This window comes from Phyllobates terribilis, unplaced genomic scaffold (assembly GCF_046119375.1).
Source record: "Phyllobates terribilis strain yellow unplaced genomic scaffold, ASM4611937v1 Scaffold_11__3_contigs__length_659146591, whole genome shotgun sequence".
In the NCBI taxonomy this organism is placed as follows: domain Eukaryota; kingdom Metazoa; phylum Chordata; class Amphibia; order Anura; family Dendrobatidae; genus Phyllobates; species Phyllobates terribilis.
Window position 1 is genome coordinate 476,678,452 of NW_027362771.1, and position 26,939 is coordinate 476,705,390.

A 26,939-nucleotide genomic window follows, 5' to 3' on the forward strand; every position below is an offset into this window, starting at 1 on the left:
TCTACACCCCATTAAGAATCTGTGGCAAGACTTGAAAATTGCTGTTCACAGATGCCTCCATCCAATCTCACTGAACTTGAGTGAGTTTGCAAAGAAGAATGGGCAAAAATTTCAGCATCTAGATGTGCAGAGCTGGTAGAGACATAACCCAAAAGACTTGTAGCAGTAATTGCAGCGAAAGGTGTTCCTACAAAGTATTGACTCATGGGCTGGACTCATGGGCTGTATACAAATGCACCTCACAAGTTATATTTTTAAAATACTTAGAAAATCATGTATGGTTTCCTTTACACTTCATAAATACTTGCTACTTAGTGTTGGTATATCACATAAAATTCCAATAAACATTTAGGTTTGTGGGTGTAACGTGAAAAAATGTAGAAAAGTTCTCGGGGTATAAATACTTTTTCAAGGCTCTGTATGAGAGCAGATATGTTATAAAATAATGACCATTTTCTATGACTGCTGTATACACAGGACAAATCTTCTCTTGGAGGAAGCTGGCACTAGTAGCTGCCTTGTCAGAAGTAACAGGAGGTCTGCTATGCTTGGCGCTTACCATCACATGAGTGATGCTATCTTTAGCAAAAGGCATGTTAGCCCCCTCACAGCACAGATTAAATACAGACACCCGTCAGGAAGAGAAAGACGACACGGCCAAAAGGCACTCATGCTTTTTATCATTTTCTATAATGACCAAGCTTCATGTTACCGTTGAAGGGACGGTGTTTGCCACAGACAAGGAATTATTGGTGCAACACAGTGAATATTTCCGTGCTCTTTTCCAGTCTGGAATGAGGGAAAGCTCCCAGGATGAAATCCAGTTACACAACTTGGGTGCAATGGGCTTCTTGATAACATTAAGGGTGCTGAATGGTGAGAGGCCTCTTTTGAGCTGTGACGAGATTTTGGAAGCTGTAGAGTGTGCGGCTTTCTTACAAGTTGAAATCCTAATGAAGCATTTGGTCAATCTGATTGACCCCGACAATTGTCTGGTAATGTATGAAGCTGCTGCCACCTATGGACTACTAGACCTGTTCCATGAATCCGCCTTGTACATTCGAGATATTTATGAACTTTTGGAAGAAGACATACAGACCTTGCCCAAAGACCTCATTGAATATGTTGACTCTCTTATGCCCAGCACTTTTGTTGCAGTGGGTGCTCACACTCCCACCATAGCATTCCTTGAGGATCCATCTAGGACAATGTGTTTCCTAAATGAGAAAGATAATCAATGGGTGAGTTTAGGATGCATCCCAGATAATGCCAGTACATTTTTGGCTGGTGTCACAACTCTAAACAATAAAGTTTTCATTGTAGGTGGAGCTCGAGGAGCCAACAAACAAGTTGTGGAGAGAAGTTTTTGTTATGATCCTGAAAACCACACCTGGAGTGAGTTCTCCAGCCCACATCAGCTCCGCTACGAAGTGACACTTGTAGGACATGAAGGGTATTTATATGCCTTTGGAGGGGAGTACGAGAAGGTTCCTGTGGCTTATGTGGAGAAATATTCTTTATCTTCCCAGAACTGGACCTTTGGGAAGGAGTTACCACAACCTATGGCAGGTCCTCCTGCTGCAAAAGCCATTGGAAGAGTTTTCGTCTCTCTCTGGAAGCCACAAGACACAACTATAATCTATGAATATGATACTAACAAAGATGAGGTAATTCCTATTTCTTCAATAAAGAGACCACAGAGCTATGGTCATTGCATGGTGGGACACAGAGACAACCTGTACATCATGAGAAATGGACCATCTGATGATTTTCTGCGCTGCACAATTGAGAACTTTAACCTCAGCACCCAGCAGTGGACAACGCTCTCTGGGCAGTACGTTAACAGCAAAGGAGCTCTTTTTACAGCTGTTATCCGCGGAGACACAGTCTTTACCCTGAATAGGATGATGACCTTGCAGTACAAGATAGATACCTGCAGCTGGAAGCCCATAAAAGAGAAGTGTGGATTTAATAAAGGAGGGACTATGCACACATTCTTCCTGAGGCTTCCCGCAGAGATACGGCTAATGGCCAGCAAATTATATAAAAATCCTCATCAGAGCTTTGTATAATTCTTCATAGATGGCTTATTTTATACTTTATCATATTCTTCAAATACATTAAATCACTGAAATGTTTTTTTCATGCTTCTTGTAATTATCAAACATTAAAAATTAAGCGGTGATTGTATAAAAATAGCTCTTTAATATAGTGATACTGTGTACGGTAGATATCTTACAATTTAATACAGTGCCATTATTTGCCTTTTCAACTCTGCAGAATTAATTTATCCTCCTTTCTATATTTTGAAGACTTAATTGAGAAACATATGCATGTAATATATTTGTCAATCATGATTCCACAACCCTGCATGTATATCCATCATCTCTATCTATCTATCTATCTGTCTATCATCCCCCTATTTATCATATCACCCCCAGATGAAGACTTAGCTCCGAAATGCAGGTCAGGCCTGGCGCCATTCCAGCAGGAGAGGACCTCTAATGGGTTGGTGCATGATTATACTTTCCACTATCACTATTATAATTGGTGCATATTCTCTGCATTACCTTTGCATTGCCCTCATACTAACCTAATGGGATGATATGTACTTATACACGAGGTCCTCTCCTGCTGTGTGTGATGTTTTTTTACTGCTGTAAATGTGTATCTCCTAGACATTTAAGCGTAACTGTCCTTTTAATTTTTATGTGATAATAATGTAAATCAAACAATTTTAATAATCTTACAAATATACCTTATAAATTAAATCCAAAAGGAAACCTTTCAAAAACCTTCTAGAAGATGCCCCCCTGTTATGTTTCTGAAGCAAATCCATATTCAGTTCTACAGATACTGAATGCAGTTTTCTAAGGGTGGGAACAAAGCCTGCACAGTGGAGGTGGAGTCTGCACAGTGGAGGTGGAGCCTGCACAGTGGAGGTGGAGTCTGCACAGTGGAGGTGGAGCCTGCACAGTGGAGGTGGAGCCTGCACATGGAGGTGGAGCCTGCACAGTGGAGGTGGAGCCTGCACATTGGAGGTGGAGCCTGCACATGGAGGTGGAGTCTGCACAGTGGAGGTGGAGCCTGCACAGTGGAGGTGGAGCCTGCACATGGAGGTGGAGACTGCACAGTGGAGGTGGAGCCTGCACAGTGGAGGTGGAGCCTGCACATGGAGGTGGAGACTGCACAGTGGAGGTGGAGCCTGCACAGTGGAGGTGGAGTCTGCACAGTGGAGGTGGAGCCTGCACAGTGGAGGTGGAGTCTGCACAGTGGAGGTGGAGCCTGCACAGTGGAGGTGGAGCCTGCACATGGAGGTGGAGCCTGCACAGTGGAGGTGAAGCCTGCACATTGGAGGTGGAGCCTGCACATGGAGGTGGAGTCTGCACAGTGGAGGTGGAGCCTGCACAGTGGAGGTGGAGCCTGCACATGGAGGTGGAGACTGCACAGTGGAGGTGGAGCCTGCACAGTGGAGGTGGAGCCTGCACATGGAGGTGGAGTCTGCACAGTGGAGGTGGAGCCTGCACAGTGGAGGTGGAGCCTGCACATGGAGGTGGAGCCTGCACAGTGGAGGTGGAGCCTGCACAGTGGAGGTGGAGCCTGCACAGTGGAGGTGGAGCCTGCACATGGAGGTGGAGTCTGCACAGTGGAGGTGGAGCCTGCACAGTGGAGGTGGAGCCTGCACATGGAGGTGGAGTCTGCACAGTGGAGGTGGAGCCTGCACAGTGGAGGTGGAGCCTGCACATGGAGGTGGAGACTGCACAGTGGAGGTGGAGCCTGCACAGTGGAGGTGGAGCCTGCACAGTGGAGGTGGAGCCTGCACAGTGGAGGTGGAGTCTGCACAGTGGAGGTGGAGCCTGCACAGTGGAGGTGGAGCCTGCACATGGAGGTGGAGCCTGCACAGTGGAGGTGGAGCCTGCACAGTGGAGGTGGAGCCTGCACAGTGGAGGTGGAGTCTGCACAGTGGAGGTGGAGCCTGCACAGTGGAGGTGGAGCCTGCACAGTGGAGGTGGAGTCTGCACAGTGGAGGTGGAGCCTGCACAGCATCTGCCTCCTGGCTGAATCCAATGCACTGCATGTCAGTGTTTCAGCAGGTTACCTCAGTCACACAGTGCACCCTCTGTCAGCTGTCACACACCGCTCCTCTGCCTGTCAGCTGGTTCCTGTGTGCTCAGTGATGTCCTCAGTTTTCCTCAATGAATAGCACAGACACACAGGACAATCAGCCGACAGGGCAGGGGTTCAGTAACATCAGGACTTCCCCTCAGTGTTTGCCGCAATACTCCTTCTGCCCTCTCAGCTGGTTCCTGTGAGCTCAGTAACATCAGTGTTATTCTGTCAGCTGCTTTCTGTGTGCTCAGGGACATCGGCACTTCTCATTGTTAATCTGGCATCTGCTTTCTGTGTGCTCAGAGATATCGACACGTCTCAGTGTTATTCTGTCAGCTGCTTTCTGTGTGCTCAGTGACCGGCACTTTTCAGTGTTATTCTGTCAGCTGCTTTCTGTGTGCTCAGTGACATCGGCACTTCTCAGTGTTATTCTGTCAGCTGCTTTCTGTGTGCTCAGTGACCGGCACTTTTCAGTGTTATTCTGTCAGCTGCTTTCTGTGTGCTCAGTGACATCGGCACTTCTCAGTGTTATTCTGTCAGCTGCTTTCTGTGTGCTCAGTGACCGGCACTTTTCAGTGTTATTCTGTCAGCTGCTTTCTGTGTGCTCAGTGACATAGGCACTTTTCAGTGCTATTCTGTCAGCTGCTTTCTGTGTGCTCAGTGACATCGGCACTTCTCAGTGTTATTCTGGCTGCTGCTTTCTGTGTGCTCAGTGACATCGGCACTTCTCAGTGTTATTTTGTCTGCTGCTGGCTCCTGTGCTGCCTTGTGAGTGCTAAAAAAAATTCCAGCAAATGTGCCTCAGGATGATCAATAACACTGAGAAGTGCTGATGTCACTGAGCTCACAGGAACCAGCTGACAGGACAGGAGAAGTGCCAGTGTTACTGAGCTGCTTCTGCTCTGTCAGCTGATTGTCCTGTGTGTCTGTGCTATACAGTGAGAGGTGCTGATGTAACTGAGCACACAGGAAACAGCTGACAGGCAGAGGAGCGGTGTGTGACAGCTGACAGAGGGTGCACTGTGTGACTGAGGTAACCTGCTGATGCACTGACATGCAGTGCATGGGATTCAGCCAGGAGCCAGCGCGCGCTGTGTAGGCTCCGCCCCCCTCCACCCTTACAAACCCATAGTCTGTATCTGTGGAACTGAATACAGATTTGCTTCAGAAACATCACAGGAGAACATCTTCTAGGCGGTTTTTGAAAGGTTTTCTTTTGGATTTCATTTATAAAGTATATTTGAAAGATTATTAAAATCACTTGCTTTACATTATTATTTAATAAAAAGTAAAACAACAGCTACGTTTTAAGTTTTTAATCTAATAAAAGATTTTTGATACATATTTGTAGGCTTATGACCATTATTGTGGGCTTTTTCTCTGTTTGATGTGACATTTATTTTTTGGCTAGCCCCATACCCAGTCCTTTTATGTGTAACCCTATATTCTTGGTCAGTTGGCTTTCTGCTTTATTCAATATATACATTCTTTTGTGGATATCCCATGGGGTTTTGTAAGCGAGTGTCCTTTATGCTATTATCTATCTGTTTATTATCCATCTATTTATTCTATCTACAGTGGGTGAGGAAAGTATTCAGACCCCTTTAATTTTTTCACTGGATTTTTTTCACCCACAAGATGGGGTGCAGAGTGTACTTTAATGAGAAAAAATGAACTTTTTAGAATTTGCCAAATGGCTGCAATGAAACAAAGAGTGAAAACTGTAAAGGGATCTGAATACTTTCCGTACTCACTGTATCTATCTATCTATCATCTATCTATCTATCTATCTACAGTATCTATCTATCTATCTATCTATCCATATATCTATCTATCCATATATCTATCTATCCATATATCTATCTATCTACAGGTATCTTCTTTAAAATGGTTTGGGGGATGCTGCATTAAAAGGTTGTTCTTATTCTTAGTACTTGTAAACACAAACAGTTTTGTAATTACAATTTTCCCCCATTTTTCTGATATTGCCAATTAATTATTAGCTGTTTACAACTCATTGACTAGGATACTATGCACCGCTGCTGGACATGTGCAGAGAGCAGTACATTGTAATGGCTGTGATTGATGTAGTGGGCTCTTAGCCTCCTTGTTACCCCCGGTTCCTGGCCAATTTCAGTCTCACTGCTCCTTTGATGCTGCGGGGCCAAGGCTACTTCATACAGCAGCATTGGAGAGCACATGGTTTGGGTCAATAGCGCAATGATGCCACTGGTCCAGACTGTCAATCAAGTAGGGACTCACTGCCCCCCCAGCAGTCAGGAAGGCAGCTGGCTTAGAAGCAATGCCCTCCAGCACTGATATGAAGGGAACAATCCTTTAATGACCTAAGAAGAGGGAAGCCTATCAGTGTATGGAGGTTGAGGGCACGATTGATAGAACCGTCACTGATCAGCACAATGTAAAGGCAGTAGTGCTCAGCGCAGTGTCTGATATGACGTACATAGTCCTGTGGTTGGTACTGCAGCTTAGCCCACTAAGACAAATTCCTCAAATGCAACATACAAATGAAAAGCGCTCCATAGTGCAATTATTCTGCATCTCCATGATACAGTAGCAATATGTATGCTCGCCAATTGTGGTTGTGCTAAAGACGGCACAAGTCTATAGTATGGTATGTAGGCTAAACGTGACTGCTTCTCCAACCCATCCCCGACCAGAGGGATCAGACCTAAACAGGTATCATATAAATCTGCAAAATACCAAGAAACAAGCAAGGTTATCAACAGGTGCTGTCACTGCAAAAAAAAAAACAATTCCAGATTCCTTCTGCAGTAAATTTAAAATATTTATTCAAATAAAAACGTATTCAAGAAAGAACCTGGACTTGGTTCCATTTGCAGTAACAGCGCCTGTCGGTAACTCCAGTTTTTTCTTGGTGTGTTGGAATTCATTCCTTCAAAAGGATTGAGCTGCAGTACCAGGGACAGCCACACGGTTATGGTCATTGCTGCGCTGGGTTCTGTAGGAAAGTGGCCACTGCCCTCCAATAAGTGATGTTGTCAATTAATTCTGCTAATTTGGGGGCAAGATCATCAATGTAAAATCCCAGAAATATCTTCCTGGAGTATTTAAACATTTCTATCCAGGCTTTTTTGCCACATAGGAAACAGGAGGAGCTTCATACTATACCACCGCACTGTCCTCATCTTACGACCTGTGGGGGCGCTCTACCTATCTCGTCTTATCATTGTAAATATTCAAATGACCAAAATTGTGAATAAAGTATCAGCAGACGTCAGTAAGAAAAGAGAGCAATCATGAAGCCCGACATCCCAATTATTGACTACTAGTCCTTGACCAGTTCATAAACGCTCCCTCCTACAGAAAGCAGAACACATTACATTAACCAGCCCCAATTAGCCATAGACGGTGATAGATTAAGGCATTAAGGAGATCTATCAATATTGTTCCTAGCTGCTTCCTGGAACCAATCGTTTCCTGTGAATAATGGTTGGTGCCACAGAACACAAATACTTATTCACATATATTCAGATTTCCCACACTGAATTAAATGGGTACTTCAAAATCCATAACAAAATCTATTATTCTGCATGTTACCTGGAAATTCCCAGCAAATCTGCAGGTAAAAAAAAACAACAAATACTTTTGTTTTTTTGTTTTACAAAGTTTAAAAAGTTTTAAAATGTGTATAGCCACCCCCCCCCCCCCCGGGGCTACGATGGTAACAATAAACTGTTCCCTTACTAGGCTCTGTACGTGTCATCACATGATATGACTACAGCCAATCAGAGGCTGCAGCGGCCTCGTGAAATGTCATCACTGGGGGCCGGGTGTACAGTGGCCTGATCCATGGTGGCAAATCCTCCCCGAAATCTGCACAGTTTGCTGTGAATTTGCTACTGCAGGTTTCCCTGTGCCTTTCCCTACATTTACTGTGGAATATTTCTGCTACTTGTACCTTTTAGTCCATATCACAGATCTGTGGGGCCATGCAGTGGTTTTTCTAGTGTATTCATATAGAGAAGAAATGGCCTGATCCATGTTATATGTCAGATTATGAGTGGACATTGCTGCTATCTTCTGGCGACTATTTAAAGCTTCAGATAGAAGTCATACATTGGCACACATAGGACTTACTGCTCTGTAATAGGAAATGTAGGAACACAGAATAAAAGCACATTAGACCCTATTATCAGAGAAAATAAAGCATACAGTGTTGGAAAGTAAATCTTCATATCTCTGTCATATCTGGCTTATGTTTAAAATGCAACATTAGCGAAAAATCTGATGTGTGTGAACAAGGTCTAAAGCACTCCATGCATACACATGAGATAGGTGTCAGCTAAACGATCATTCTGCTAATGGCTATCTCTCCCACTCCCCCATAGGCAGGAACACTCGAGTTGAGCTTTGCCCTGACAGAAGAGTTTGGCAGACACTTAACCCCCCGCTGAACAAAAGGATCAGGTGATTGAATTCCAACTCTTTGATCTGTATCTTCCCAGATATTGTTTGTCGGGGGACATTTGGGGGCCCCCTTCCCATACACATTAGATAGTTGTCCGCGATCTGTGGTTTTGGCTTATTTTTCTCTAATGTGTTTGGGGGCTTAAAGGGAACCAGTCTTGTCAAAATAAACTATTAACATGCAAATATAGGGTTAATAGTGTTCAAAAGCTGTGCTACTGCCGACCTGAAAGGGCAACTACTGGAAGGAAATTAGCTTCATTCCTTCTAGCAGCCTCCTGCTTTCAGTCATAGAGGCACGGCTTCAGTCACCGCACAGTACATAGTGAGCAGCGGTTGTAAGTACACCCCGGCACTGACTGACAGCCAGCTCTGTACTGATGCACTGCTGAGTCGGCTGTCAGTCAGTCCTGGGGCGTGGTTACAACTCGCTATGTAATGAGTGGTGACTGAAGCCACACCTCTGTGACTGAAAGCTGAGGGCATAAAGTTAATTTCCTCCCAGTAGGGCTCTCAGTGCAGCTACCAGACAGCTTTATTACCCTACAAATTAACCCCATATCTGCAGGTTAATAGCATTTTTTTGACATGACAGGTTCCCGTTAAGACAATTTCAGAATTCTGCCACAACTGCTTCACCAAAGAAAACTCCCAGCACCCCAGAAAAACAGCCAGTTCTGCCAGACCCACAGTGAGGTCCCGATTAGTGGAGTATGATGTCCATGTGTCAAAATAGTTCATATGGTCTGAGGTTGTCTTTACATTGAACCTACATATCTATCTATCTATCTAGATTACTATATATACATTTTGTTTCTATTTTCCTTCTTGAATGGTAATATTATAATAGAAATTCTTGCTAAACTTTCATTGAAAACCAACCAATAGTACCTGCCCCCTATGCCAGCATCCAACTATCAACATGTCACTGCAGAGGGGCAAGAACCAGTTATACCCACTTACCATATTCAGCTATATAGGAAATCCCATTTATTATATTTTAGTGTGCAGCTTGTGTTTTGTCTGCTCCTGCTCTCCATATAAGCACGACAATTACCCTGGGTCTCGGGATTACGAAGCGCAGATGGGATTAAATGAATTTTCAGGGAAAACAAAGGGATAGGCTGTAGGAATTCCAACATGCCGTATTCGTCTTTCCGCCAACATCATCTGACGCGCCCCTGGGCCTGTGTCGCGCTGCGTTGCGCACGCGGGAGCTTACCCGGAGCCGGATCTCTTGAGGGTTGTAGTCTCGTGGCGGTGATCCGGTCCGTGCCCAGGGAGTTGTAGCACCCTGAGGATTCGGCTGCTACAGGGGTATTGCACCTCAACCCAGAGGTGTGATATTCCACTCCCGGGTAAGGATGGAGTGTGGATCTGAGCTCGGTAGGCTGCATGCACTACACACATCCCATTTCCGAGGAACAGGCCGACGGTACTCCCACTTAGAAATGTGCAGGTACGACCGAGTCTGTTCCTGGCTGGAGTGGGAGGGGGGTGGTACATCCCATGTAGTGTAGGGGCAGATAGGGGGAGCAGCCTGGGTAAAGTTAGGAGCTCATTGGGTGCTGGTCACCTGAGCTCACACATAGAGGGATATATAAGGTGGGCACCAACTAGAATCAGGGTCAGACGCAGAGAGTCAGATGCAGAGGATCAGATGCAGAGAGGATCAGCTGCAGAGAACAAGTCAGAAGAGGAGAGAAGAAAGACCAAGACCCAGAGTGAGAGAGGAGAAAAGAGAAAGACCCAGAGCACAGAAGAGAAGGGACCCAAGAACCCAAATTAGAGCACCGGGTGAGGAGTCAGCAAAAGGGTACCGGAACCCAAACTGGTGGGGGTAAAAACAATCCCCAGCCAGAGACCGGAGGCCGTGGGCAGCATCTGCCACGGCCACCCATCACATCCACCCCGAAGGCACACCACATGAAGGGTCAGGGAACCCAAGGCCAAGGGTGTCCCAACAGAAGGCCCGAGGGAGCTGGACCTAGGTGGATCACTGGTGGGGACGGCTGAAGAAAGGACAGAGGGAGAGCTCAGGGCCACGCTCCGGACTTGTTTGGGGGTTGGCTGGATCCAGGACCTGGTGGACGCAGCACGGCTCGGGTGGTCACTAGCAGCTGGAGTGACCAGTACAACATCTGCAGTAAGTAAACACCCTTAACTGCACAACCCGACTCTGTCTTCACTGCCGTCTGCACTACACCACCACAACCCCCATCCTCTGCGCCTGTCCCCTCTGAGGCTATACCCCTCCCGTTGGGGGTTATCTCACCAAGCTGCGCACCCACCATCAGCCTCAGCGGACCCTGCTGCAGCGGCGGCCACAGTGACCGCATCACAACGGGTGGCGTAGTCGACACAAAAGAACTTTAGTAACATCTGTAGAACTGCCACATCACACTGAGCTTGACGCCCTGGGCACGGGACCGGGTCACAGCCGCTCGGAGACTACAACCCCCCATCTGATCCGGTGCCGGGTATTCCCCTCAAAAAGGAATATGTCCCAGGGGGCGCGTCAACTTTGGCGTAGTCGGCAGGATTACGTGCCCGCAACACCCGGGTACTGCGTGCCTGAAGAAAAGTGCAAGTTTACCTCAGAAAGAAGTCTCCTGCCGGTTCCGGAGGGTCCCCGCCATCGGACTCCATCACCAGTCGATTCCCGCCGATTGTCCGCCATTTCCAGCTTGTTCCCGCCATCTGCAGAGTTTCCCGCCACTGGGCGACGCTTCCCGCCAAAACCGCAGATTTCCCGCCTTGGAAGAGCAGCGGACGCCATTATGGGCGTGCCAAAGGAGGGCAGGAGGCCACCTCCCATCGTGGGCCGGGACAGAAAATGGCGCCAAAAGTGGAAACCGCCCCCACCAACAGAGACTGTGATGCTGGAGGTGTCTGTCAGCGTGAAAGAACTACCCCTGGAGCTGACAGTCACCGAGTTGCCCCGGGACCGCCCTCGAAGTGGGAGGAGACGAAAGAAAAGAGAAAAGATGGGTGCCGCTTGGAGCAGTCTGGAGCGAGCGCACCCGGAGGCAAGAGGTCTAACGAGGAGTAGCAAAGAAGCTCACCCGGAGATGTCCAGAGAGCAGAGCAGCACCGGCCCGCTGGCCAGGAGCCTGCTGGAAGAAGAGCAGAGCAGCACCGACCCGTTGGTCAGGAGCCTGCTGGACACCACGACCCCACTAGGCCTAGTGGAGGTCCTTGCACAGCTCCCCCGAGACCGGGAGTGTGCACAGACTGCCCTGGAGGGCCTCGCACGGAGGATGGCCCGGGTACAGCGCGAGATACTGGCGGAGTGGAGCCGGGAGATGACCCAGCAAGCTGAGACCAGTCAACGGAGCACGCTACCCTGGAAGAGGAAGCAGACCGCCTCTGAGGATGGCGCGGGAGGACCCAAGGCCGGAGACGACGCCGAGAAGGGAGCCGAACGCATGGAGGCAGGTAAAGGGGACGCCTATACCCCAAGCCGAGAAACCGCCCACCTGCCCCAGCTCCCCGTCGCAGAGCCCGAAAGTCCCCCTGCTGTGCCCGTAGCCGCCATGTCACCGCTATGGACTAGGCCCCGACCGGAAGCCGCCGCAGCGACCCCTGTGACGTCACGCGCCTCGACCCGGAGCGTGACAAAGCAGGAAATACCACCAGCCTGGTCGCAAGGCCTAGTACCCCCGGGCGCCGCATCACCAATAGCGCCCCCTACCTCCGCGGAGCCTCCGGCCTGGCCGCAAGGCCAGGTAGCCCAGGGTGCCGCCGTCCTAACGGTGCCCTTCACCTTCCAGGTGCCCCAGGCCTGGCCGCAAGGCCTGGGCAACCCGGGCGCCACCACCACCGCGCCCGCGCCCGTAAAACCAAGGGTGCCACACCTGGGGGAGGACTTGTTCAGCCAGCTCACATGGCCGGACGGGCGGCCCTTCATCTGGCCCGAAGGATACCATGAGCTGGAACGGCAGCAGAAACTAAGACCCCTGGATGAACCCCTGATTCCGGCTCCGAAGCCCGTGGCACGGATCTCGCCCCCGCTAGCGGAAGCGCAGTTTGAGTGGGACCCCACCGGAGAAGATCTAATGGGGTTCACTCAGGAAACTAGGGCAGCTGCAGCAGAGCGCGCTGAGTGTTGCCGACAGCAGCTCGAAGAGTTCGCGAGGGAGCGGAGAGAGAGGCGGGTCCGGGAACAACAGGCCCAAATAAGGAGCGCCGAGCAAAAGAGCCGGACCAGGAGGGACCCCCGTGCAGCGTACAGTCCCCGTACCACCGGGACTGTAATCAAGTTTAACCAGCAGCACGGGTGGGGCTTTATCAGAGACAACAACACCCTCGGCGACGTCTTTGTCACGCGCAGAGACGTGGAGTCCCATCTGCCGGAGGGGCACAGAGGTCGTGACCTCTACATCGGAGACGAGGTCACCTTCACCCGGCACAAGTGTGCCAAAGGACCTTATGCCCTCCACGTACACCGCCTGACGGAGGAGGAGTTGCGGTACGGGGAGGAGGAGCCAGAGGACCCGGACGGGTCTGAAACAACACCATATCACCAAGGAAAAGCAGGAGGGAGCCGTCGTTGAGGACGGGAGTAGAGACTGTATATAGTTGCCCGTCGGGGCACAGTGAACCGTTGCTGCTAAAATAGTCCCCGTTGGGACCAGTGAACTGTTAACCCGTTAACCCCTTCATCCTACGGGCTGGGGACTGTGAGCAGCCATTCCCTTTCCCTCCTTAACTGGCCGAGGACTGAGAGCGGCCATAATCCCTGTATATAGTTGCGCGTCCTAAAGCGCCCCCTACCGGTTTTATAGGAAAACCAGTTTTTCTAAGAGACTGTCGCACTTTTCCCGGACACACGTTGCACAGTGTCCGGAGGAGGAACCTGAAACAAGAGACGACGAGAATGTTATATGAAAAGTTTTATATATATAATGTTTTATATGTTTTATTATGTTTATATGAAAAATTTTGTATGTTTTGGTGTTTTTGTCTTTACAGCCCGAGGACGTGCTGTGATTTACCAGGGGGGAATGTAGCACCCTGAGGATTCGGCTGCTACAGGGGTATTGCACCTCAACCCAGAGGTGTGATATTCCACTCCCGGGTAAGGATGGAGTGTGGATCTGAGCTCGGTAGGCTGCATGCACTACACACATCCCATTTCCGAGGAACAGGCCGACGGTACTCCCACTTAGAAATGTGCAGGTACGACCGAGTCTGTTCCTGGCTGGAGTGGGAGGGGGGTGGTACATCCCATGTAGTGTAGGGGCAGATAGGGGGAGCAGCCTGGGTAAAGTTAGGAGCTCATTGGGTGCTGGTCACCTGAGCTCACACATAGAGGGATATATAAGGTGGGCACCAACTAGAATCAGGGTCAGACGCAGAGAGTCAGATGCAGAGGATCAGATGCAGAGAGGATCAGCTGCAGAGAACAAGTCAGAAGAGGAGAGAAGAAAGACCAAGACCCAGAGTGAGAGAGGAGAAAAGAGAAAGACCCAGAGCACAGAAGAGAAGGGACCCAAGAACCCAAATTAGAGCACCGGGTGAGGAGTCAGCAAAAGGGTACCGGAACCCAAACTGGTGGGGGTAAAAACAATCCCCAGCCAGAGACCGGAGGCCGTGGGCAGCATCTGCCACGGCCACCCATCACATCCACCCCGAAGGCACACCACATGAAGGGTCAGGGAACCCAAGGCCAAGGGTGTCCCAACAGAAGGCCCGAGGGAGCTGGACCTAGGTGGATCACTGGTGGGGACGGCTGAAGAAAGGACAGAGGGAGAGCTCAGGGCCACGCTCCGGACTTGTTTGGGGGTTGGCTGGATCCAGGACCTGGTGGACGCAGCACGGCTCGGGTGGTCACTAGCAGCTGGAGTGACCAGTACAACATCTGCAGTAAGTAAACACCCTTAACTGCACAACCCGACTCTGTCTTCACTGCCGTCTGCACTACACCACCACAACCCCCATCCTCTGCGCCTGTCCCCTCTGAGGCTATACCCCTCCCGTTGGGGGTTATCTCACCAAGCTGCGCACCCACCATCAGCCTCAGCGGACCCTGCTGCAGCGGCGGCCACAGTGACCGCATCACAACGGGTGGCGTAGTCGACACAAAAGAACTTTAGTAACATCTGTAGAACTGCCACATCACACTGAGCTTGACGCCCTGGGCACGGGACCGGGTCACAGCCGCTCGGAGACTACAACCCCCCATCTGATCCGGTGCCGGGTATTCCCCTCAAAAAGGAATATGTCCCAGGGGGCGCGTCAGAGTCAGACTAAGTGGCGCTGTATCAGCGGTAGATGTTGGACGACTACGCCACCCGTTGAGTACAGCTAAGGAGCTGCTGCTGCAGGGCAGACCGCTGAGGCCGGTGGTAGGATTGTGCAGCGTGATAGTATAACCCCCAACGGGAGGGGTATGGCCTCAGGGCAGCCGACGTGGATGATGGGGGTAGCAGGAACCACTCGGAGACGGTACGGTGTAGTTCAGGGTCTTTACTGGTGACAAAGATAGACCCTCCCGGAGTACTGGCTAGCGATTGGGGCCTGGTCAGTCCTTGAGCAGATGGGATCTCCCCTGGCCAGGCGGAGTTGTAGGCCTCCCAAACTAACTGTACTCTTCTGGCTACCTTGCTAGAGGCGGGTATAAGTAGCCCACGTCCCTGAGTGTACCGTGTGGTGCTCACCCGTATGTCCGGTGACTCGGGGCCTTCTAGTAGCTTCCGCTCCACGACGGCGGTGCTGGTCCCATGCGTGTGACCGTGCCTTCGGGTTTCTTGGCCAGAGGACCTGAAATCCCCTGCCTGACGGATTCTGCTGCTGGGTAGGAGTTAGTCCCCACAGCCTCGGACTCCGGGTCCGGTAAGAAATCTTCTCAGTCAGGGCGAGCTCTGCAGCTGCCAGCCCCTGACTCCTTGTAACACTGCTCCCACAGAGCTCCTGTTGTTTCTTCCCATAGCTGCTTCTCTTCTCTGTCTCTACTTCTGGCATGGCCCAGGAGCTGGGCCCAGCCGGAGCCACAGCTCCCTGTCAGCCCTCCTGGCTGAACTCTCCCTCTGAACTCTCTAACCCTGCCTCAGCCCCAGGTTTATATAGGGGAAGTTCTTCCCCTCCCAGGACTGGGCAGGAGGTGTGGCATGCATAGGATTCCTGACCAAGAGACCTCCCACCTGCTCTCAGACATAACACTGCCGTTACTGTGGAAACCAGACCCCTGGGGTGCCACATTCCCCCCTAGTGAAATTTAGTACTCCGGGACTAAACATATTTTTAGAAAAACATAACAAGGTATAAACAATAATAATACAATAAGAAAAACACATAAAGATGGTTACGGCGTGTCCGCAACCGGGTGCAGTCTTTGAAGAAAAGCAAGGTGTCCATTTCACCAAAACAGGGAGACGTAACCAGGTAGGGGTCTGTCCTGCCCCGAGTCCTTAACAGTCTTTAGTCCATTCCTGGGTTACGCTCCAACCATGTACAAAGGATTCCCGGTAAATCCACCAAGGACTCCTATAAATAACTAGAAACACATAATTATACACAAGATATGGCCGCTCTCAGTCCTCGGCCAGTGGGGATAAGGAATGGCTGCTCACAGTCCTCAGCCTGGTTTAAGATAGGGGCACATGGGGAACAATTCACTAATCCCAACGGGGACCATATTTTAATTAGCAGCAGTCCTTGTACCCTTACGGGTAACTATTTACAGCTCTTTATTCACGCTACTTCCCTTCAGTAGCTATGTCCTCTTTGTGCTCCCTCCTGAGGGTAGTCCTCAGACCCGTCCGGGTCCTCTTGGCTTTCCTCGTATTGGTAGTACTGCAGCTCCTCCTCGGTTAGCTGGGTTAGTATCTCTGCGACAGTCCTCCTCCCAGGTGGCCAGGACTTTACCTCCCTTTGGGCTGCCCCGGTTAATTGGGCCACCAGGATGCTCACTTTTTGCTCCTCTGTGAGGGGGTACACCTGGAAGAGGCTATCCAGCTTTTCTCTAAAGTCATGCAGGGTATGTGACTCCCCTGAGTACTGGGGTAGCCAGGCTGCCCCCGGGATATAGGGCATGGTGAAAGGCATGACCGCAACAGCGGTGGCGCTGGCGGGGGTTGAAGCGGTGAAGCTCTCCTCCGTATCCGACATCCTTCTCCCCCCTAGTGGACCGTGGCCTACCTTGCGATGATCCTCTTCCGTAGGCCGCGGCTCCGCAGTGGATCGTCAGGGTTGAGGACCTTCCGTCGCGCTCCTGTGACGTCGGCGTCTGCTGGGCTCCTTCCAGGACCTTACGCAACGTCCGGACGTGAGGCGGGGCTTCAGTTTCTCGCGCGCTTTCGGAGTCCACGCCCCTCTTCTTCCCGCGCGGCGTCCTCAAGATGGCGTCCAATGGCGGGAAAACTCCACGGAAGGCGGGAAGAAGGCTGAAAATGGCGCCGGATGGCGGGAATCTTCACCGATGGCGGGAAGAAGGCTGAAGATGGCGCCGGATGGCGGGAATCTTCACCACTGGTAAGTTTGAACAGTCTTTTTCAGGCACGCAGTACCCGGTGGTTGCGGGCACGAGATCCTGCCGACTACGCCAAAAGTTGACGCGCCCCTGGGCCTGTGTCGCGCTGCGTTGCGCACGCGGGAGCTTACCCGGAGCCGGATCTCTTGAGGGTTGTAGTCTCGTGGCGGTGATCCGGTCCGTGCCCAGGGAGTCAGACTAAGTGGCGCTGTATCAGCGGTAGATGTTGGACGACTACGCCACCCGTTGAGTACAGCTAAGGAGCTGCTGCTGCAGGGCAGACCGCTGAGGCCGGTGGTAGGATTGTGCAGCGTGATAGTATAACCCCCAACGGGAGGGGTATGGCCTCAGGGCAGCCGACGTGGATGATGGGGGTAGCAGGAACCACTCGGAGACGGTACGGTGTAGTTCAGGGTCTTTACTGGTGACAAAGATAGACCCTCCCGGAGTACTGGCTAGCGATTGGGGCCTGGTCAGTCCTTGAGCAGATGGGATCTCCCCTGGCCAGGCGGAGTTGTAGGCCTCCCAAACTAACTGTACTCTTCTGGCTACCTTGCTAGAGGCGGGTATAAGTAGCCCACGTCCCTGAGTGTACCGTGTGGTGCTCACCCGTATGTCCGGTGACTCGGGGCCTTCTAGTAGCTTCCGCTCCACGACGGCGGTGCTGGTCCCATGCGTGTGACCGTGCCTTCGGGTTTCTTGGCCAGAGAACCTGAAATCCCCTGCCTGACGGATTCTGCTGCTGGGTAGGAGTTAGTCCCCACAGCCTCGGACTCCGGGTCCGGTAAGAAATCTTCTTAGTCAGGGCGAGCTCTGCAGCTGCCAGCCCCTGACTCCTTGTAACACTGCTCCCACAGAGCTCCTGTTGTTTCTTCCCATAGCTGCTTCTCTTCTCTGTCTCTACTTCTGGCATGGCCCAGGAGCTGGGCCCAGCCGGAGCCACAGCTCCCTGTCAGCCCTCCTGGCTGAACTCTCCCTCTGAACTCTCTAACCCTGCCTCAGCCCCAGGTTTATATAGGAGAAGTTCTTCCCCTCCCAGGACTGGGCAGGAGGTGTGGCATGCATAGGATTCCTGACCAAGAGACCTCCCACCTGCTCTCAGACATAACACTGCCGTTACTGTGGAAACCAGACCCCTGGGGTGCCACACATCTGTACTGAAAGAGTCTGGAAGCCCCCATACAATGTAGATTGTCAGCTGATTCTGCCAGCATCGGGGGGTTCTGCCTACTTTAGTAGGCCGTAGGGGCCGTAACTCTGAGGGTGTAGAGTGGGAACATTTTTATCTAATGTAAAGTTTAACGCCCTATTTCCTCATTACGCACTTTCATAATAAGTGTTATTTTGCCAACAAGTTTTACCTCTGCAATAATGCTGCAATTTCTGCATGGAGTGGGACAGGAATATATCTGACATATGCACATATGTGAAACTGGTGCTGGTATTGCACGTGTATGTGAATTACTGAAGTTGATAAAACATGAAGTGGTGATCTGTCAATGGCAACAGTCCATGCAGCAGGTACGGTGACTGTGAGTCGGGGTGGCCCTATGGCTATGTTCACACACATTTTTGCTGCGTATTTTGCAGCAGATTTTTATGCAAATTTTCAGCTGCATCTTGCAGTACCAGCAAAGTGTATGAGAAACCAGAATTCTCTGTTCACACATGTTGCTTTTTGTTTGCTGCGTATTTTCTGCCTTGCTTGCGTATTTGGAAAATAGATCATGTCACTTCTTTCAGCGTTTTTGCTGCGTCTTTGCAGCGTTTTTTCACCCATAGGAAGTAATGGTTGGTCAATGGTTTTAAATGCAGCTGTTTTCCTGCCAGAGAAAAGTTAGCAGCAGATTTGCAGCCGAAACATAGCCTTAGCCGAACGTCACTGCCCCTGCCCGATGTTTGCCCACTTCTGCCAGCATCCATTGTTAATGTATGGCAGAGGTCAGAAGACGTTTTATGAGTTTTTTTTAATCACACGTCATGTATAGTAACTCGCTGACTATTGAGCCTGCTCATTGCACCTCAAAGTATCCAAATAAAGGCTTCAGATACGCCCAGAGCATCACAGCTCGGATATTTTAAGAGCAGCTTATGAGAAACACTTAAATGATATAAACATTTACATATTTTCTCCTCTCTCAAGACTGCTCTGCTTTGTTCCTTCCAGTCCAAAAGTCATTAAGAGAACAGATCTCTACTCGGCGACCCCCATCCGCAGCTACTTGTTCCAGTGATTAATGATGACAAATATGAACATTTCTAAATTTATACCCGGCTAATAATTACTTTACATTCTATCACATTTGCAGACTGACAAGCTGAAATACACAGACACTCAGACACCAATGCAGAATTACTAACATGCACTTAGGAACAGATGCAGTCGCTAAAACACACATACAGTTACATGTAAACCTACCGCTGTACAATGCTCCTGCTTTTGAATGCAGAGCTGGGTAGATGTACAAGATACTTAAAGGGATTGTTCAGGATTCAAAAAAACTTAACTGTTTTCTTCCAAAAACAGTTCAACCCTTGTCCATGGGATTTGTCTGATATTGCATTTTAGCCCAATTTACCGCAATGGTGCTGAACTGCAATTCCAGACACATCCCGTGGACAGGTGTGGAAAGTTGGTTAAAACAAATGTTTTATGGTATAGCCAACTGTTCATCTGTTATAATAAATCCATTATCGGGCATATTAGGAAAAAGGTAGCCAATTGGGAAAACCTCTTTAAGGCCTTTGTTACATATGTGTCCTGGCTCCAGCACCCAGCCTTTCTCTCTTCTCCTAACGCCAGCTCCCTCTGTACTAGCCCGTACTAGTTGCTGGATCTCATAGATGACAGCGTGACTCTGTGACTCTGATGTGCGGTGTAGTTACTGTTGTCACCGCTGCTCAGAGCCTCTGAATGAGGCTCCATAGCCTTTGGATCATCATGGGAACGCCAAGTACAAGGTTGGATTTGTGTGGGTACTTTTTGTTTTTTAATAAATTGGTGAACAAGGGACAGTGTCTTGTTTTTATTTCTCTCTTTTTATGTTTTTCAGGTTTCCATTTGTGGACTACAGTAGATTCGGTGGTCTACAGCGGATTCCTGGGACGTCGGACCTGCATGGCTTTCTTTCTTTTTAATAAACTGGGGTACCAGGGAAAGTGTTGGGAAGTGTTTTTTCAAATAAAGTATTTATTTGTGTGTGTGATTTTATTTTGGATTACTGGGTTAGTAATTGGGGTGTCTGATAGATTTTTGACAAATCACAGCTGACACCAACACCAACTACCATTGCCCCCATTGCCACCGCACCTAGGGTAATCAGTGGTATGCCAGTACATCTGTTTTTTTGAAAGTCTACTAATAATTGTGAAGTTTTATTTCAAAATCAACGCTGGAGAATCCTTCTTCCCCTTTTGCTCAGCCTGATAATAAAAGCCCGCAGCTGTCTGCTTTATCTGTGCTGGTTTTAAAATATAGGGGGAACCCCAGGCCGTTTTTTTAAATTATTTATTTAATGCGCGACAGTGAAAAACAGAAAACATCCCAGCGGCGGGTGCTAACTACAACTGTAATCAGCGTCGCCTGGTCTCGCTGATTGCAGGGAGACCAGGCAAGGATGATGACAGTTGTAGTCAGCACCCGGCGCCTGGGAATAGCGCTAAGTGTACTACTTTTCCCAGCCGCTCGAGTATTTCATTCCGGTATGTGTCAAACAGATGTCACATGGATGTCATCTGTGTGTCATTAGTGTGCATGTGTGTGGCAAGCATTTTATCCTTGCTGCTGGAAAAAAACAGGACATGTCTGCACGCACTGCAGTACTTTACTCCACCCTCAACAGGGCAGAGATGTACGCCTGCACGGAGCGCGATGCCGGAGACTCTGGGAGGATGCCGTAGAGATACGTTAACCACAGATGGACTGTCTGTGTGAAAAAACTGACATGTGCGCACCACCAAAGAAAACAACGGGTGTGCGTGTGTCCTTATTTGCGGTCCTTAAAAAACGGACTGCACACGAACGGTAAAAAAAACGGATGTGTGAAGGGGGCCTTACACAGAGCATTATAGTCTGCAAAAGATTGTTAAAAAGCATTGCTTACGCTTGTCATACGGATGCTAGGTGAGAAGAAAATCGGGCACTCGCATGACATACAGAATGGTATCACGCAGTGCAGTCAGGATGAACATCAGAGCGATTTTTTATATGCAGATATGAGCAAGGCCTAATGGATAGGAGAAGTTTTATATATATATTTTTTCATCATATGTGAGAAAACACTGATGAAACACTGATGGTAAAAAGTGACACATGAACCAAATACTACTGAAAATCGGATCCAACACTCAGACCGTTTATTTGTGTGCACCAAAACTCTTAGACCTCTCAATGAGGCATAAACGTAAAAAGCTCACACTGAACACTATTTAGATTGCATTTTTTAACATTTTTTTGTGTTAACATTTTATGTTAATTTTGTGAGTGCGAGAAGAATTACTAATGGAATGTCTTGTATAAAAGAATATAAAAAATGTAATTTGCTGCATTCCTTGGTCCAGATAGATCCATTCTATGTAGCAGTTGCAGCAGGTCATTCGCCAAAAGACTTGCTACTGGCTTTAACGGTCATAGGCATAGCAATAAGGAGAGTTACGTCTTTAGAAGATGCTTAAAATGTGATCTGTCTGAATGAGTTTTTTTCTGATTTGTTTAGGTTGTTTTGTTACTTTACAGTTACTTGTAGAATATGAAACCATTCTTGCTTGTTATTTTTTAGGATCTTAGATAATACCCGCGTATTGTAAAACGTGCATCTCTATTACGGACAACCTTTGTATTGCTGAAAATTTTATATGAAAATAATAAAAAAAATAATCCAAGTCTTTTGGGGCACATGTAAAATAAGCTGACCGTCAGCTCACATGCTAGACTCAGCTGGGAAAGTGAACCCATGTAAAGCTAGACCGCCTCAGGAACAATCAGAGCATTGCAGTATTAGGTTTAGGGACAATTCTCTGGGACTGGGGATGATCTGTGACACAGAAGATGATTCTCATTCTTCTCCTCTGGGGCATTGAAAAAATACTTCCCATACAAGGAGTTTGGCACAGACCCAGCCTGTCCAGAACAGTAGAACAGCACTGCCCCATTTGCAGAATGATGGAACAGGAGACTATAGACAGTGAGAGGGAAACCGGGCACGGAGACAACAGGCAGGACAATGAGGCATCCCAGCTACAAACAGGACGAGAATACAAGGTGTTCTTCATATTATTTACAAGAGAAAACCCAATAGTGGACATTTAAGATCTGTGGTCACCACAGTGACTGGAAATCAGCTGGAAACATAAATTCACACACACCTCACAAGATCAGCTGAGAGGGGGATACAGGGAGGGAGCGCTCCATATCCAGCTGTTGGGAAGAGGCAGCTGTAGTTCTGGTAGCAGAAGTCAACAAGAACTTTGTGCAGAGCCCAGAATTACCGAGGATTAAGGATCGACTGACTGGCTGCACCTTTCATCTCCTCTACAGGGGTTGTAGACCCTGACACAGAATGTCCTCCTCCAACATCTGGTCCAATGGATTTATAAAACTGTCGTTGTGGATCGGAAAATCCCGGGGTCTTTAAGCATTTAGACCTCCAAAATTTTTCCTCCTCACCAATGCCAGGTGAGAAAATGTTGTCTATATGTACCACTGATATATTATTGCCAAGTATAACTCATTGTGATATCAAGATGCCTTTCTGTAGTTCTGACAGGCACAGGTATTAAAAGGATCTATACTAGAAGACGTTAATATCTTCTATGTAATTGAATGTGCTGCATAATTTATTATTTTTCCAAATATATAATGTAAGTTGTCTTTTTAAGGGGGTGCGCTGTATGAGCATTGTGATAAATCTTCAGGACAGAATGAGAAATATTTATTACATCATGGGTGATAAAATGGTGAAACTGAGCAAAACTTAACTTCAATAACTTGCGACCATGGACATGTCTGTGTATAAATGTTAGGCTATGTGCACACAGCGCGTTTTGGTGCGTTTTTTTGTGCGTTTTTTCCGCGCAAAAATGGGGCCAAAAACGCGTTGCAAACCTTATCCCATGTTTTCCTATGAAATTTTGCAAGATCTGTGCACATGATCAGGAATTTTCCTTACTGAATTTCATGTGCAGAAAAAGAAGCAGCAGGTCCATTCTTTGTGCATTTTTGCCTGCGTTTTTCCTATACAATGCATTGGAAAAAAACGCATGGCGAATCCGCAAGCAAAAACGCATCAAAAAATGCATGAAAACACATCAAAAATGCTGCGGATTTCCCCACAGCGGTTTTGCGGCCAAGAGGAGTAGAAACGCTGCAGAAATTTCTGCAAGCAATTCCTGATCGTGCTCACATAGCCTAAATGTGGCTGCGTGGACGGCGCAGAATGTCCTCCAGATAGACAATGTTTACACTGTGTATATGTATAATGCAGATCAGCTCCATGGGTCTGTAACGTGTTATCATAAATCCCAAGGGAAAAGCGGACAAAACTAAACAAAGGAACACTACGCACGTAACCACCATGCCAGTCGTAAAGCAGTATTTAATAAGCTATAAAGTGTGGTTATGTTATAGCATTTCCATATCCTTGCATGTATATAAATTTTGGATAACTCTTTACCCTGGAGCGGCAACAGACAGAGGAGAACCCTTGTGCAAAAACAATATATGGGCCCTTTGTAGCCCAATAGTTCAACATAATGCACAATTCCACCTGGTTTGGAGGTAGAAGTGGTCCACTTTGCGGCTGCCCAGGTACCATCTGCCATAATAAACAACATATATGTTCTTCAAATGAAATGCTCCTCATCACCTCGGGTACCACTAGTTATTTATTATGCTTACTTATATGGCACCATCATATTCTGCAGCACTTTACAGATATTGTCACCTCTGTCCCTATTGGGGCTCACATTCTAAATTCCTTATCAGCATGTCCTTGAATTGTGGGAGACAAGAAGAACATACAAACTCCTTGCAGATGTTGTCCTTTGGGGGGGATTTGAACCCAGGACCTCAGTACTTCAAAGCAACAGTGCTAACCACTGAGCCACCATGCTGACCATAGCAATGGGTTTTAGGACCAGCAAAGCCTGGTTGGGTCACCTGCTGTCAAACTTAGCCAAAATAGGCAGTGATTGGGCAGCATGATGGCTCAGTGGTTAGCACTGCAGCCTTGCAGCCAGAGCTGTGGAGTCGGAGTCGTGGAGTCAGAATCTGTGTCCATTTTGGTGCAGTCAGAGTTGAAATCGGAGTCAGTATAAAATGGACCGACTCCAACTCCTAAAATATATAATAATTTGGGTACAGTAGTTCAATGCAGTTTGTGGGGAATATTTTTTCATAAGAATTTGGGAAAGTTATGAAATGTCCTATAAATGTCTGTCCTATTCCTGATCTAAGGGTCTGGACTTTTAGCTGAGATGAATCTTTGCTACAGTAAATTTATCACTTAAACATGAGCCGTGTGTGAGGGAGTCGGCGTCGTGGAGTCGGGGTCGGAGTTGGAGTCGGTGTTATGGAAATTGATGAGTCAGAGTCAGATTCGGATTCGGATTCGGATTCGGATTCAGAGCTTTGGCTTACCGCCTCCACAGCCCTGATTGTAGTGCTGGGATCCTGGGTTCAAATCCCAGCAAGGACAACATCTGCAACGAGTTTGTATGTTCTTCCTGTGTTTGTGTAGGTTACCTCCTTCTTCCTCCCACAATCCAAAGACATACTGATAGGGAATCTGGATTGTGAGCCCCAATGGGGACAGGGTTGATAATGTCTGTAAAGCGCTATAGAATTAATGGCTCTATGTAAGTGAGTAAAATAAACAAACAAGGCACTTGTGGACTATCATGTGAACAATTGCATGCTATCTTTATAATGCATTCACTTTTATACCAACAGACAATGTCTCTGATGTTTGGTAAACCCAGAGCCGTCAGTGCTTCCCATTTCTCAGCTGCCAACGACCGCAGCCTCCATTCAGAATGTAACCTTGTGCTGCTCGGGTGCCGAGGAGCTGGCAAGTCAGGTAAGATGGCTATGACTATACAATGGGGCAGTACTGTTTGTTTTTATGGCCACAGCCCCACTATCAGTATTTGGTCAGTATTTTTTCTCAGCAGTGGGAGACAAATCAGAGAAAAGGTATAATAGAAACAAGTCACCAATTCTGCATTTATCACCCACTCCTGGTTTTGGCTCCCACTGCTGAGAAAAAATACTGACCAAATAGTGAATAAATACTGATAGTGGGGCCGTGACCTTATAAATTAGGGATATACATCATGAGTCTCATAATTGTGTCATCTAATTTTGCCAGAAACCTGTGGCAAAATTACAGGTATTGCCATTATAAGTCTGTCTGTGGTTTATGTGGGTTCAGCAGAGCTGAAAGTTTTCTCCTCTGTAATCTACTTAATTAAAGGAGTTTTCCAAACTAGACACCCCCAACTTAATCAATTCAGGGCCCTTATTCAAATAAAGACAATCTACCTTCACCTCCCGCAGTGGCACCGTTCCAGTGATGGTGTTTCCGGAGGGTAACGTTGTTGTGTCACGTGCTGGTTGCTGTTTGGCTGCAACTCATCAATATTTTGTCAGGTCGGACATCGGCTCTGTCGAAATATTAAAGGATGCAGCAAAACAGCGGCTGCTCAGCGGCTTCAGACTGCACGTGACAAAGCAGTTTCATGTCACCTTTAGGCTACGTGCAGATATTGAGTATTTGCAGCAGGTTTTTGTGCAGTAAAAACAGTGTTGGAAAAAAAAACGCTGCATAAAATATGCGTGTTTTTGACGCGTTTTAGATGTCTTTTTTCCTCATTCATTTGAATGGGTGAAAAATGCTGCAAAAATGCTGAAAGAATTCACATACCCCAGATTTGAAAAAAGTAAGCAGCACGTGCATGACGTTTCAGAAGCCTCACTCAGTTTGCTGGTACTGTAAAATGTTGCATTTTCTATACGGCAAAACGAGTGGAAAAAAGTGGCAAAAACCCAGCGTGTGAACAAGCCCTTAAGGTTCACGTCTGGATCTCTATGTTATGTTCAGCTAAACATGTGCTGAACAGTGACAGTGACGGCATTGCCCTTGGTATACTCAGTGCCCCAATGCAATATCTGTAACAAAGCACCACACCTGCCATTTATAATACATGCAGAAACATTTTTAAAGTAAGGTTTTCAGTAACTCACGTTAAACTAAAATAGCTCAGACAAAATTAGTGCCAAATATAATGTTCAAAATATGTCTGGTACAAAAACTGAGCCCTGCCTAGTGCCAAACATAATATTCTGAGCTGTTGGATGCCAAGAAAAATGGACTGATCTGCATGTCAGCTAGAGAAAATTGGCATTGCTCGTTCCAACAATAATATACTTTGCTTATCTTTTGCCAGTAATACAATACTAATTGATATGGTGACAGCTACAGAAATATGCAGCGGGCGAATGCACGGAGCCTGCACGGTAACACACTGAGTCCCTACGGCTCTTTACTAGGAAGTTTAAAGGGGTTGTCCACTACTTTAGTATTCATAACCTATCCTTAGGCTATTAATAGCAGATCGGTGGGGGTCCGACAGACAGCTGATCAGTGAAGATGGCGGGTGTCAGACTCCCATTGATCTGATGTTGATGAGCTTGGACAATGCCACCATGCAGGACCCCATGCAATGCAAATGAAATAGACCCAATACTCAATGAGCTTGTTGTTGAGCTAATTCTGTTTCTTCCAATTATCCATAAATAAAAAGCATTTTTGCCTTTCAAACATGAAAAAAAATCAATAACTATAGTCACTGAGTTGGCAATGAAGAAACATATAGTACGGCAACACCCCGGATGAACGGCTCATTGATC

The 26,939-nt window shown here is 48.0% G+C and overlaps 2 protein-coding genes across 4 annotated transcripts in view; both read left to right on the forward strand.

Moving 5' to 3' along the window:
- KBTBD13 (kelch repeat and BTB domain containing 13) overlaps positions 1-2,553 on the forward strand; it is a 30,152-nt gene extending 27,599 nt beyond the window's left edge. For both annotated transcript variants that reach the window (XM_073653406.1, XM_073653405.1), the window contains exon 2: positions 478-2,553. In XM_073653406.1, coding sequence (XP_073509507.1) covers positions 573-2,072 — 1,500 coding nt within the window. In that variant the 5' untranslated portion in view covers positions 478-572 and the 3' untranslated portion in view covers positions 2,073-2,553. The remainder of the gene's footprint in view (positions 1-477) is intronic.
- Positions 1-26,939, forward strand: part of RASL12 (RAS like family 12) — a 91,770-nt gene that overhangs the window by 28,062 nt on the left and 36,769 nt on the right. Inside the window, exons 1-2 of one of the 2 annotated variants that reach the window (XM_073653409.1) lie at positions 21,993-22,706; positions 24,981-25,107. In XM_073653409.1, coding sequence (XP_073509510.1) covers positions 24,984-25,107 — 124 coding nt within the window. In that variant the 5' untranslated portion in view covers positions 21,993-22,706; positions 24,981-24,983. Of the gene's footprint in view, positions 1-21,992; positions 22,707-24,980; positions 25,108-26,939 lie in introns of those variants that run through there. The other variant, XM_073653407.1, reaches the window with a different exon arrangement.